This window comes from Prinia subflava, chromosome 20, assembly GCF_021018805.1.
Source record: "Prinia subflava isolate CZ2003 ecotype Zambia chromosome 20, Cam_Psub_1.2, whole genome shotgun sequence".
Lineage (NCBI taxonomy): Eukaryota > Metazoa > Chordata > Aves > Passeriformes > Cisticolidae > Prinia > Prinia subflava.
The window spans coordinates 7,078,608-7,092,250 of NC_086266.1; the positions used below are offsets into that span (position 1 = coordinate 7,078,608).

Consider the following 13,643-nt stretch of genomic DNA (forward strand, 5'->3'; position numbering starts at 1 on the left):
AGGAGAAGATTCAGCATTTAAAACAAGCTGGGATGCAGCTTTCAGGTTGTGTGGAAAGGCTCCAAGGGAAACCATCGTGCAGCACTCCAGATTAGAGGAGCTGCTTAAACCCACTGCTGAGGAGCTGTTTTAAGAGTGAATAAACAAATCAAAACAAAAAGGGAGAAAAAAAGAACAAGTGGGCCAAGCCAGAGCTACTTAAAACCTTTCAGGAAAGAAATCTGCATGAGCTGATGCAGAAGTCTGCCTGCACTCGCTGTAATTGCTGAGATAACACTTCCAGCTTCAGGACTATTCAAATTACCCTAGGGGGAAAGTGGAAATGGAGCAGATTGGGGTTGTACTGCTGCAAATTTATAGAACACACTGTCATGGTTTTCTAAACACAGATTAGATGTTGCTTTCCCCATCCTTTCAAGCTCCTTAGCTGTGGAGCACTGAAGTCAGATAAAAAGAGTTGTCAGCTGGGGGTTTGAAAGGATCCCTTTTCATGGAAGGCTGTCTGTGTTCCAGGCATAACAAATGGCTGTAAACTGAACCTTGGATTGCAGCACTCTGCCTGCATAAGCACTCCAGACAAACTGATAATCCTGAAAGGAGCAGTGTCACACACTGTCCGAGGCTCCAGCTTCCCAATGCCACGGAATCTTCCTCCTGGAAAGGCCGTGCCCTTTTCCAGTGGGGAGGAAAGCTCACAGAGCACCCTGACTGCTGCCCTGTCACCCAGAAAAACTCCACATGCTCTATTTCCAAAGAAGTTTATTCCTATGCAGCTTTAATTGGAGTGGTTTTAAATCAATGGATGCAGGGTGCTCTGTAAACTCCTCCAAGCACATCTTTATTCCATGAGGAGCTGGTCCTGCAAGGTGCACAGGATCCACACCCCCCACAGGCACAGCAGGGCCCGCACTCTGGAGAAACCCTCTCACTTTATGCTCTAAGTGAGGTAGCAGAGCGGGGCTCCAGTGAAAAGAACATGGGGAAAGGATGCTGGAGAGAGGGCAGGAAAACCAGAACCACTGCTCAGTGCTGACCTTTGTCATAGCTCCTTCCCCTCCCCACACACTGCTTCCCACATCACCACTGCTCCCAGTACATCCCAGTCCATCCCAGCCTCTGCCTCCCACATCACCACTGCTCCCAGTACATCCCAGTTCATCCCAGTCCCCTCAGCCTCTGCCTCCTACATCACCACTGCTCCCAGTCCATCCCAGTCCACCCCAGCCTCTGCCTCCCACATCACCACTGCTCCCAGTCCATCCCAGTCCATCCCAGCCTCTGCCTCCCACATCACCACTGCTTCCAGTCCATCCCAGTCCATCCCAGTTCATCCCAGCCTCCTCAGCCACTGCCTCCCACATCACCACTGCTCCCAGTCCATCCCAGTTCATTGCAGTCCATCCCAGCCTCTGCCTCACCTCACCACTGCTCCCAGTCCATCCCAGTTCATCCCAGCCTCTTCAGCCACTGCCTCCCACATCACCACTGCTCCCAGTCCATCCCAGTTCATCCCAGCCTCTTCAGCCACTGCCTCCCACATCACCACTGCTCCCAGTACATCCCAGTTCATCCCAGTCCATCCCAGCCTCTGCCTCCCACATCACCACTGCTCCCAGTCCATCCCAGTTCATCCCAGTCCATCCCAGCCTCTGCCTCCCACCTCACCCCTGCTCCCAGTCCATCCCTTGATTTCTCCACCCACAGGATTCCTCCCGACCCGGGCTGCTCCCAGTGACCCAGTAACACACACAGGGGTGGAGGCTCTGCCAGCACAGCTCTCAGGGCTCTGCAGCTCTCAGGGCTCTGCAGCTCTCAGGGCTCTGCAGCTCTCAGGGCTCTGCAGCTCTCAGGGGCTCTAAGAGAACAAACACCAGCAGCTCCCAGCCGTGCAGGGCCCAGTGTTCACCAGCATTGTTCTCCTGTGAGCTGGCACAGAGATTTATCAGAGCCTCACACATCAAACAGTGCAGGGACAATGCTGTGGAGAGTGAGGAAGTGGATGCTGAGGGAGGATTTATAAATAGGTTTATATTCCGTTTATAAATAGGTTGTAACTTCAGACATTACACAGGCACACAGCAGTAAAATTCAGCTCTGGGGCCAATCAACGCGTCTGAATGGGGAAATACATTCACAGCTCAGTGTGAGAGGTTAAATGGATAAATCATGGAATAGTTTAGGTTGGAAGGGACCTTAGAGCTCATGCAGAGCCACCCCCTGCCATGGGCAGGGACACCTCTCCCTGTCCCAGCCTGGCCTTGGACACTTCCAGGGATCCAGGGGCAGCCACAGCTTCTCAAGGCACCCTGTGCCAGTGCTTTACCACCCTTAATGGAAAAAATTCCTTCCTTTCCAGTCGAAATCAACCTACTTTCAGTTTAAACCATTCCCTCCTGTCCTTTCATAACAAAGTTTATCCCCATCTGTTTTACAAGCCCATTTTAAGTATTCACTATAAAAGGAGCTGAAAATATAAAACACAACACAGAAACAAACCATAATGATGTACAGTGCTGCCCTTTATTTTGGCAGCAAGTGCAGGAATCCCCCAAACTGACATCTGCTGGAGCAAGCACTGAAAGCCATTTCTTTTTTAATAGCAACAAGACAGTGAGTGATGCACATGTAAACAGATAAATCCAAGGCAATAAAAACATTTGCTCTAAACCCTGATTAAAGAACCAAACAACAGAGATTCAATAACACAGAGCCCATCTCAAACAAGCTACAATCTGTTATTTTAGCATCTTTCCCCAGGTGTTCACGCTTCATTTTTAAATGGTAGCAGCTCTGAAATCCTCTGATATAATCTGTGTCTGCTTTGAACAAATGAACCATGGAGTGCCCAGTTTCCTCAACTCCATGGCACAACACTCTTGGGATCTCTCATTTTCCTGAGGACAATTAAAGCAGGTAATTTTAAGAGTTTATAGACAATCAAAGCAGACACCAGAACAGCACAAAAGCTCATTTATGTGTTCAGGACTCCTGTAAAATCCTAAAGCTCCTTCCAAGGGAACCTGTGTGGTCCACCTGAACTGCAGCCTGGCTTTGCTTCCAGCCCAAACTGTCAGATAAACACCCACACACACAGCTTTAAACAGAATACAAACAAGGGAAAACCTTCAAGTGACCTCCTCCCTGCTTTCCTAAGAGCTATGGATTTCTTTCCCCCCTAAAACAATTTTTCTCAGTTACTCTCAGGCTGGGTTTTAAGATGAATATTTTGTTTCTTTCAGCTTAACAAGTCAGTCAAGAAGCAGAGAGCTGCTGGAGACAGAAATCTCCTTAGCCAGCTCTGCTTCCACCCTCCCTTCTTCCAGTGATAAAAATAAATGCCATAAATGTTAATTCTGTGATAAAGCCAGCCCAAAGTCCTACAGCTACAGGTGACATTACACACCAGGGACACCACAGCCCTGCCTGAGCTGCCCAGTGTAAATTATTCAGGTGGCAAATGGAAATGTGTGACTGACAAATGCTGCAGCCAGCACCCCTCAAGCACAAAGTCAATAATTATGTCCTGATTCAGAGCATGTAAGGTTACCCCCAATTTGTAGCCTGGCTTGGAGCTCTTCAGGCAGGTCCTGCTGGTTTAACAAACAATTAGACATGAATCTAGAGGAGGTGGCTCTAATTGCCTACAAAGTAACAATATTCTGCTCACAGCTCACTACAGACTCCTCAGCAGCTGCCTGAGAGGAAAAGTCTGGCTCTGGGCTTTGCACCTTGCTCCATTCTCAAGTTCTCTTCTCCTTTTCCAAAAGTTCTGTCAAGTCAACAAAATCCTCAAGTTCTGACTCAAACTCTCAGTCCTACAACTCTCAGAGCACAGAAAACACATCCTAGGCCAGAGGATGCAGCCAGACCCATTCAGAGGAATTCTGCCCTCCTCAGCCAAGAGAGGATTCCCCCCTGTTCACCCCAGACCCACAGACACCCCTTTAAACACTTTGGAAACAGCAGCTGTAGATTTTTTTAATGCAAAAAGCCTCAGCAGAGCTCTCTGCTTCCACCTCTGTTGCCATTTCCCTCAATCCTGCAGCTGCCTGCAAACAGCAGGAAAAACCCCCAGAGCAAGGTGAGGGGCTGGGACACAGAACTGGGAGGGAAGCAGAGCTGGGACACAGAGCTGGGACACAGAGCTGGTGGCAGGGAAGCAGGGCTGGGGCGGTGGCTCTGGGGACAGTGGCTCTGGGCAGTGGCTCTGGGACAGTGCCTCTGGGGACAGTGGCTCTGGGGACAGCGGCTCTGGGGACAGTGGCTCACGGCAGGGGCTCTGGGCAGTGGCTCTGGGGACAGTGGCTCACGGCAGGGGCTCTGGGGCGGTGGCTCTGGGCAGTGGCTCTGGGGGCGGTGGCTCTGGGCAGGGGCTCTGGGCAGTGGCTCGGGGGCAGTGGCTCAGGGGACAGTGGCTCTGGACAGTGGCTCAGGGACAGTGGCTCTGGGGACAGTGGCTCTGGGGACAGCGGCTCTGGGGCGGTGGCTCAGGGGACAGCGGCTCTGGACAGTGGCTCAGGGACAGTGGCTCTGGGGACAGTGGCTCTGGGGGCAGTGGCTCTGGGCAGTGGCTCGGGGGCAGTGGCTCAGGGGACAGTGGCTCTGGACAGTGGCTCAGGGACAGTGGCTCTGGGGACAGTGGCTCTGGGGACAGCGGCTCTGGGGCGGTGGCTCAGGGGACAGCGGCTCTGGACAGTGGCTCAGGGACAGTGGCTCTGGGGACAGTGGCTCTGGGGACAGCGGCTCTGGGGACAGCGGCTCTGGGGACAGTGGCTCTGGGCTGTGGCTCTGGGGACAGTGGCTCTGGGCAGTGGCTCTGGGGACAGTGGCTCTGGGGCGGTGGCTCTGGGGGCGGTGGCTCTGGGCTGTGGCTCTGGGGACAGTGGCTCTGGGCAGTGGCTCTGGGGACAGTGGCTCTGGGCAGTGGCTCGGGACAGTGGCTCTGGGGACAGTGGCTCTGGGCAGTGGCTCTGGGCAGTGGCTCTGGGGGCAGTGGCTCTGGGGACAGTGGCTCTGGGCAGTGGCTCTGGGCAGTGGCTCTGGGGACAGTGGCTCTAGGCTGTGGCTCTGGGCAGTGGCTCTGGGGACAGTGGCTCGGGGCAGTGGCTCTGGGGACAGTGGCTCTGGGCAGTGGCTCTGGGGCGGTGGCTCTGGGGCGGTGGCTCAGGGGACAGTGGCTCAGGGACAGTGGCTCAGGGACAGTGGCTCAGGGGACAGTGGCTCAGGGACAGCGGCTCAGGGACAGCGGCTCTGGGCAGTGGCTCTGGGCAGTGGCTCTGGGGCGGTGGCTCAGGGGACAGTGGCTCAGGGGACAGTGGCTCAGGGACAGTGGCTCTGGGGACAGTGGCTCTGGGCAGTGGCTCTGGGCAGTGGCTCTGGGGCGGTGGCTCAGGGGACAGTGGCTCAGGGACAGTGGCTCTGGGGACAGTGGCTCTGGGCGGTGGCTCAGGGGACAGTGGCTCTGGGCAGTGGCTCAGGGACAGTGGCTCTGGGGCGGTGGCTCAGGGGACAGTGGCTCAGGGACAGTGGCTCTGGGGCAGTGGCTCTGGGGCAGTGGCTCTGGGGCAGTGGCTCTGGGGCGGTGGCTCTGGGACAGTGGCTCTGGGGACAGTGGCTCTGGGGACAGTGGCTCTGGGGCAGTGGCTCTGGGACAGTGGCTCAGGGACAGTGGCTCTGGGGCAGTGGCTCTGGGGCGGTGGCTCTGGGGCGGTGGCTCTGGGGACAGTGGCTCTGGGGACAGTGGCTCTGGGGCAGTGGCTCTGGGGCAGTGGCTCTGGGCAGTGGCTCTGGGCAGTGGCTCAGGGACAGTGGCTCTGGGGACAGTGGCTCAGGGACAGTGGCTCTGGGGACAGTGGCTGTGTCTCCACGTGGTGCCAGCAGCCCTTCCCAGCAGTGAATCCCATCCAGATGAACATTCCCTGCTCCAGCCCAGCTCCCAGCGCTGCCAGGCTGGCGCTGCCTCATGGATGTGGTGAAATCCTGGCAGAGGGAAATGTCCCCACCCCGAGGAACAGCAGAGCTGATCCTCACTGAAGTTACTTCAGGGAGGGGGAAATGATTCCAGTCCAACCTCATTACTGGCTGCTAATGAGCCCAGGCTCGGAATTTAATTTTTAAAGAGCTATTGGAGAGCAATGGAGTGGCTGAGAAGCAAAGGAACAGCACCCCTGGGATGCCAAGGGGTCTGACCAAACCTGGGTTGGACCTTTCCAGCCTGGAGCACAGACGATGACTGGAAATGCTGGTAAAAAATGCACATTTTACTAAAAAAATACGTGAATCACTGTACAACCAATTACTAGCATCATCCTGAAGAATGCAGTTCCCAAAGGGACTTTATTCATGCATTTCAATCTTTTTATAAAGAAGGCTCAGGTTTTTCACGTGCCTTTATGACAGAAGTCATAAAACAGTATTTTTACTTGCTGGACCTGCAAACAAACTGATCCAGGTTTAAAATACAGCACCCAGACCTTAATTTCCTGGGCTACATGAGGGAATAAATGTAAATATTGACAGCAAGTTTAGCAAAGCTGCACATGCACCTAAAACACTGATGCTGACAGATTCCACAGCACTTGATTAAATGTCTAATTAAGAAATTTGGAGGCCAGTTTCAGGCAATTACTTAGTGCTACCAGCACTGCTCTACAATTTCTGCACAGAACTGAAATTCTCCACTTGAAGCACAATGAGGAGAATCTGCCTCCCCAGAGCTGCAACACAGGAAAGTTCCTTGGAAAAGAAACCCCCCGAACTTCAGGAGGGGGAGTGGAGGCTACAGGCACCTGCCCAGCCTCCATCCACCATCCCAACCAAAATCCAGGCAAGCACAGGAGCAAAAATGCAGAAATCCCCGGGATGTGCTCAGGTCTGGCTGCACAGTCCCAGGGAAATGCTCTGCCTTCCACCTGCCCCCTCAGTCAGCTGCTCCCAGGAATGCATCCAAAATATTCCATGGATTGAGTCAATCCCTTGCTCTGGGGAGCAGAACTCCACAGCAAAGCTGTGCCTCACCTCTCATGGCCTTAATGTCACCTGTGTCTGTGATGGGCAATTAAAAAATACAAATCAGGCAGGAAAACTCAACATTTAGTGAGATGAGGGAAGGATAAAGTCCTGGGAATTCTTCTCCCAAAGACTTCCAGGGAGGTCCCCATGGCCAGGGATTTGGAAAGAAAAGATGCAAGTCCCTGCTCAGGGGTGTGACAGTGCAAATACCAGTTTGTACTGGGCTCAGCTCAGCTGGGCTGGGATCTAAACTGGGCTCAGCACAGAGCCAGTGACTGGGTGTGCAGCAGCCCCTGCAGGGAGTGCAGGAAGAGCTGCAGAGCTGCCCTTGGAGCAAGGAAAACCCGGGATTCTGAGAACCAGCCTGCTCCGAGAGGGCACCCCCAGCCCGATCCGCTGCTGGATGTGGGAACTGCAGCCCTGCCGGAGCTCCGAGCCGGGGCACGGCTCCCAGAACGTTCTCCGAGCAGTTTTTGTGTTTCTCTGTGACTCAGCCGTGCCCCAGCTCCAGCCCAACCACTTGCTGGGCTCTGTTTACACAGCGGCGGAATCTCATTAAAAATTCTGCATAATCACGCAATTACCCGCCTGCCTCTCTCCCTGGGCCGGTCCCTGGGCCACGCATGCACGTGGAGCGATTGCAGAGCTTTGATAAACGAGTATAACAAGTTTAAAATGAACCCGGTTATCACAACAACCGGCTACGACCCGGGCACAAGGCCAACTAATGCTCGATAATTCCTTTTCTCTCCGAAAGGCAGCACCCACCAGCCCGAAAAACATCTCAGGGCACAGGCGGGACACACCCACCGGAGTGCGCGTTCCTGCCGAGCCTCCCAGCACCTTTCTCAGCCGGAATTTCAGCCCGATTATCCAAAATCCCAGCGAGTCCCGGCCACGCTGGCATCCGCGCTCAGCCCGGCCGCGGCTCCCCGCGCTCCCCTCGCCCTTCCCCGGCCCGGCCGCTCCGCCCCGGCGCCCTCAGACACCCGGTGCCGGCGGCGGGGCCTCCCGCACCCACGGCTCCGAACCACTTCTGCTGCTCGCACGGGCGGCCCCTCCCCGCCGCTCAGCGCGGGACGCAGGGCAGGGAGCCCCTGAGGAGCGGCGGTGCGGGCCGGGCGGCCGCGGGGGCTCTCACCATGGTACAGACGGCGGCGAGTCTCCGCACCGTCACCAGCGCCTCCATCCGCCCCCGGCCGCCGCCATCTTGGGCCGCGACTGACAGCGCCAGCTGCGCACCCGCTAACCGGCCCGGGCCGTGCGCCGCCGAAACCGCGCCGCCCGCGCCGCGCAACCACCGTTCCCAGGCGTTCTCGTTCCGGGGGGACCGGGCTGGGGAACGGGAACGGGAACGGGAAAATGGGATAATGGGATAATGGGATGGGATGGGATGGGATAATGGGATGGGATGGGATAATGGGATGGGATGGGATAATGGGATGGGATGGGATGGGATAATGGGATGGGATAATGGGATGGGATAATGGGATGGGATGGGATGGGATGGGATGGGATGGGATGGGATGGGATGGGATGGGATGGGATGGGATGGGATGGGATGGGATGGGATGGGATGGGATGGGATGGGATGGGAACGGGAACGGGAATGGGAACGGGATAAGAATGGGATCACAATGGGAACGGGATTAGGATGGGAACAGGATGGGGATTGGGATCTGAACAGGACTGGGATGGGAAAGGGATTGGAATCAGGACCTGGATTGGGATGGGGAATGAGACCAGGATGAGAAAGGGATCAGGATTGGAATGGGATTGGGATCAGGCTGGGGAACAGGATTGAGATGAGATTGGGATCAGAACAGAACCGGGCTGGGGAACAGGCTGCCCAGAGCAGCTGTGGCTGCCCCTGGATCCCTGGCAGTGCCCAAGGCCAGGTTGGACACTGGGGCTTGGAGCACCCTGGGGTGCTGGAAGGTGTCCCTGCCATGGCAGGGTGGCACTGGATGTTCTTTAAGGTCGCTCACCACCCATAACATCCTGTGAGTCTGTGATTCCATGATCCCTGTGGGCCCTTCCCACTCAGGATATTCCATGATTCCTGGGGCTCAGGGAGGAGGCTGGAGGCCCCGCTGGGAGGGGCACTGCAGGGGTCACTGCAGGGGTCACTGGTGACACTGCAGGGGTCACTGGTGACACTGCAGGAAGGCACCGTCCCCACGGGGGGGCTGGGAACTGGGGGATGTCACCAAAACCCCACCAAGGGACACCACGGCCACCCACAGCACCGAAACCCCCCAGAAGTGCCCGATAGAACTCTGTGATTCCCAAGACTCCTTCCAGTGGCTGTGGGCACCCATCACGGGGATCCTGTGCTGCCCCAGGGACCCTCTGCTGTCCCACCCCGCAGGTCCCCGCTGCAGCACGGGGACAAAAAGGCTCCTGGAGAGCTCAGCACTGCCAGTGACAGCAGTGACCATCGTCATTCCCGTGGGATCAGGAGTGGGGAATGCTCCTGGGACACCGCAGAGCTCGTCCTGCAGAGCACACGGAGGGCAAACACTTCTCAGAAGAAACAAACCTTGGGAAACAGCCCGGAATGGGCAGAAATTTGGGACGTGGCTAACCCAGAGCTGTGTCCAGCCCGAGGCTCCCAGCCTCCCCTCATCAGCCCCAGGCTGCCAAGGACGGCTGGGGGGAGCTCCCTGCTCACTGCCCCAGCAGTGCCAGGGTGTCTTGAGTTGAGAAATGTCACCAAGAATGTGTACTCTATTTTCATCTGTTGAAGCCATTGGGAGATATTGTTCCTTATCTCCTGTAACTCTAGGGGTGGAAAGAGGGCAGATGCCCTCTGTTAATGGGACACCTGATGACACCAGATAAGGCAGGGCCTCCTTCTCTCCTCCTCCACCCATCCTCCTCTGAGGGACATCCCCTGTGAATGGGCCATTGAAGGCTCTCCCATGACTGATAACATCACCTCATCCCATTGGGAGATGCTGCACCCAGCGGGAGGAGCCAAAGCCTTTCCATGGGATAAAACAGCAATCCCAAACACCAAGGGAGCCGTTCCCACTGGAGTCCCAGAGGATGACTGGAGCCTTTCTTGAGGATCATCTCTACTCCAACAGAGCCACATCTGTCACTCTGGGAGGAGTTACTTCAGACTGCTTCCAACACGCTGACCAACAGGGTGTCAGGTTTGCATTCTGACTCTGTCAGCGGTCCTTTGTACTATTGCATTTATCTTATTTTTATTTTATTTTTATCTTTCTTGTTGTTTCTTCTCTCTCTATTAAATTGTATTTCTGACTTGGAGTCTCACTGATTTTGCTTCCAAACCAGCACACAGGGCTATCTCCAGTCTCCAGCCCTGACCTTGTTGGAACACCTGTGGGGAAGGGAGAACGGTTCAGATCCCAAAGCAGAAACTTTTTCGTGAGACCAGGATGTTTCCGTTCCGTTTGAGCTGCTCGCTGCAGCGATGTCCTCGTACACACATTGGACCTCCCACATCACCTGCTGCAGGCTCCCCAGGGCCAGGCTCCAGGAGCACAAAAACCCCAATCCTCACAAAATACCCCAAAAGTGAAAAGGGCCACATGCTCCTTACAGCGTTGCCATGAAAGGCAGTGATTTAAAATTAGGGACAGGAAATGCAGAAATTGTGGAATCTGCAGAGTGTTTGACCAGACTGAAGTATGTTAAATGTTCATCTCTCTTACATCCCAAAATAGCATTGAAGATGATTTGTCACAGCTGTCCCAGCAGCATCTAAGGACATCTCCTTGCCCTTTGGCCTCAGGATCAGAACAACTTGGTGCTGAGTAGAATTACGGGCCTAAAATTGTGCTCTTGTCCCCAGATGTCTTCAGAGGTCACTGCTGGATCACAGAGACGCGCTTTTAATTCATTTAAACTCAGCAAGGTGGAATTCTGAGCGCACAGACCAAGGCTGGTTCCTCACACTCGTTTCTGCTCCTTTCTTATCTCCTCCTCTTTTGCCCTTCCCAGCTTTGAATCATTCAGTTACTGGGAGCAGAAAGGTGCTCAAAGATAATTTTTGTTGAATGCAGTGTGAGAAGGGACCTCTGAGCCCCACGTTTGCAACACAGAGGGGCAGAGAGAGCAGCAGGGGTTGATTCTTGGAGTTGGTTGGAGTCAGTTCAGGGGTGCATGCACGAGTTGCCAGCCATGAATTTTGTCTCAGCATGTGCCACAGCCCCTGGCATGTCCCCACACTGCATTTCCCATCTCTGCTCTGAAATGAGCCCTGTTTCCCCTTCCAAGCCCCCTAACATCACCATATTCCATGAAAGATGTACCAGAGGCAAATGGAATGGTTACAAATGGGCTCCTGGAGGAAAAATCATTTCTACCAGAGCTAGGCAGAAGGAGGAACATTTTCCCAACACGCTGGGGTCTTAGCAAGGTCTCTCTGGCCCTGCTCATCTCTTACTCCTTCTGTACAATGCGTGAGGAATAATTCCAACCCGTTTTGAAGCACTCTGACATCCCCCTGTGACAGGCCCAATGTCACGGCAAATATTTTTATTTTTGGCAAGTTTTGTCTCTGAAGATGTGTAGGAGGGCCAACAACAATATAAATAGAAAATCTTCTAACAAACAGAGCCAAAAGCAACACAGAACAGTAAATAAATCTGTAAAAAATTGGTGTGGAAATAAAAATCTCCGTGCATCAAGCAAAAGCACAGATCCTTGCATGAGCAACCCAAGGAGTGGTAGAGTGAAACCTCCAGAACCATCCAAATGTTCCCAAAGTCACTCTCAGTTTTGCAAACATTCCCCCTCTAATTTAAGCTATTGCTGTTCCAAGCGAATTTGAATGTTAAACATGGGTTTCTTAGCTAAATATGAGTCCATTGTGCACAAACAATGAATATCTCCTTTGAAAACAATTGTTATTCCACATGCCAAGGGTTATACAATCTCAGACTGTGAATCCTTCACTCTGAAAAGGCTGCTCTGGCAATCTAGAAAATCAGATAAGGACCATGTCTGAAAACCTCTGGGTTTGATTCTGTATTTTACTTGAATCCTTTCAGAATTAAAGCCTCAAATTTAAGAGGAGGGAGGAGCTTGAGGGTAGATTGAAAACTCTGGGAGAAAGCACAGCTTTTTTATTTGTGCCAAAAGCCCTTCTCTCTGCACAGATTCCTGCACGTGGAAGGAGCTCTGGGGAGAAGCACAAGAAGCCTGGGCTGGTGCAGGAGAAATCCACATTGACCCACTTTAGCAAAGGAACTCGAGCTCCACTGCCCTGCTTCCAGCATGAAGCCTAAAACTGCTCTCACATTTGTTTTAAGCCACCAGAAGCCCTCTGAGCTGCCAGGAGCAGCAGTTCTGCATTTCCTGCAGCACTGCTGTCTCATTCCTGCCCCACACATCCCCTCTCCCGTGCCAGCACCAGCTCCAGCCCTGCTAGCACAGGGAGCAGCCTCCCCAGCCCTCCTCAGGCTGCAGCTGCTCCTGAGTTTTGAGAGCCACATCCAAGCTCAGCACCATTTGAGCAGAGTTTGGATTCTTTTTGTCTGCCTCGCATTCATCCACACCAAAGCTCACCCTCCACGTGCCTCTGGCTCCCTTTTGTGCTCCTCAGCACCACATTTGGTTACCCTAAACGATGTCAACTTTTTCTTTTTCAGTTGACTGTGCCTCCCTCCTGGAGCAAGCCAGCAGCGCTGTTCTCTTCTAGGAATGTCTTTGCTTCATGGTCTTTCTGAACTTATCTGGCTTTTTTTTCCTGGGCTGGAGCTCCTCTGGCCACCTAGAAGCTGACAGATCTATGTCTGCTTGGTTTTGGAGCAGGACTATTGTGATGGATGTTTTTATATTACTCACTAACATATGCTTTTAATAGCAAATGGTAACAAAGCACTCGGAGAGCAGACAGTGACTTACTGCTGCTAACTAATCCCAAATTTATCACTGTCCAGCTCAATAACACATTGCAAAGTGCTGCTCTATTAATTGGCAACAAGATTTTGAGCTTTTTATTCCTGTTCCTCCTCTCATTTTGCCTCTTCTTACAAAACTTGTGTGAGATTAAAGCACCCTGGTAATGAAATTTCCTGGAAAAGATTTTTTTTTTCAGTGTTTGGAAATCTGGAAGCAAATTGACATTGGAAGATTTGCAAACCATTCCCACAGGAGCCAAGTCCCAAAAGACAGAGGATCCAGTGGCTCTCTCCCAGTTCCATGAGCTGCATCAGCCTCCAGACATTTTTTTCCTCCTCTTCATCAGCTGCCAGGATGGTCAAAGCAACAACGCTGGGAGCTTGCAGAGCACCACTGCACAAATACTGCTGCACAGTGAGGTTTTAGAGGGGAAACAGGGCCTTGGAAAAGCAGCATGTCCATAAATCTTGGAATTCTTGTGCTGATTTCCCTGCACTGCTGTGCCCAGAGCTGGATTTTCCTCAGGGCAGTTCACACTCAGACAAGCTGTGTGGTGCTGGTGTGGAAGCCGGGCTGGGTGCCTTGGGAAGGGGCCATGATCCGGAGCCCTGCCCTGATTCCCCATCCCCTGGGAGCCCCCCCTGGCTCTGGACCCTGCTGGGGAGGGCTCAGGTGTGCTGTGGGTGAGAGCAGAGCCCTGGGGGCGCTGGGCACAGAGAGGCTTTCGGTGGCTGCAGCCTCTCCAGGGGGAG

General features: G+C 53.7%; 1 protein-coding gene across 2 annotated transcripts in view; it reads right to left on the reverse strand.

The window, feature by feature from the left end:
• Nucleotides 1-8,312, reverse strand: part of LOC134560574 (ubiquitin carboxyl-terminal hydrolase 12-like) — a 30,379-nt gene extending 22,067 nt beyond the window's left edge. The window contains exon 1 of one of the 2 annotated variants that reach the window (XM_063416734.1): nucleotides 8,153-8,312. In XM_063416734.1, coding sequence (XP_063272804.1) covers nucleotides 8,153-8,200 — 48 coding nt within the window. In that variant the 5' untranslated portion in view covers nucleotides 8,201-8,312. The remainder of the gene's footprint in view (nucleotides 1-8,152) is intronic. The other variant, XM_063416735.1, reaches the window with a different exon arrangement.
• Nucleotides 8,313-13,643: the final 5,331 nt, after the last annotated feature.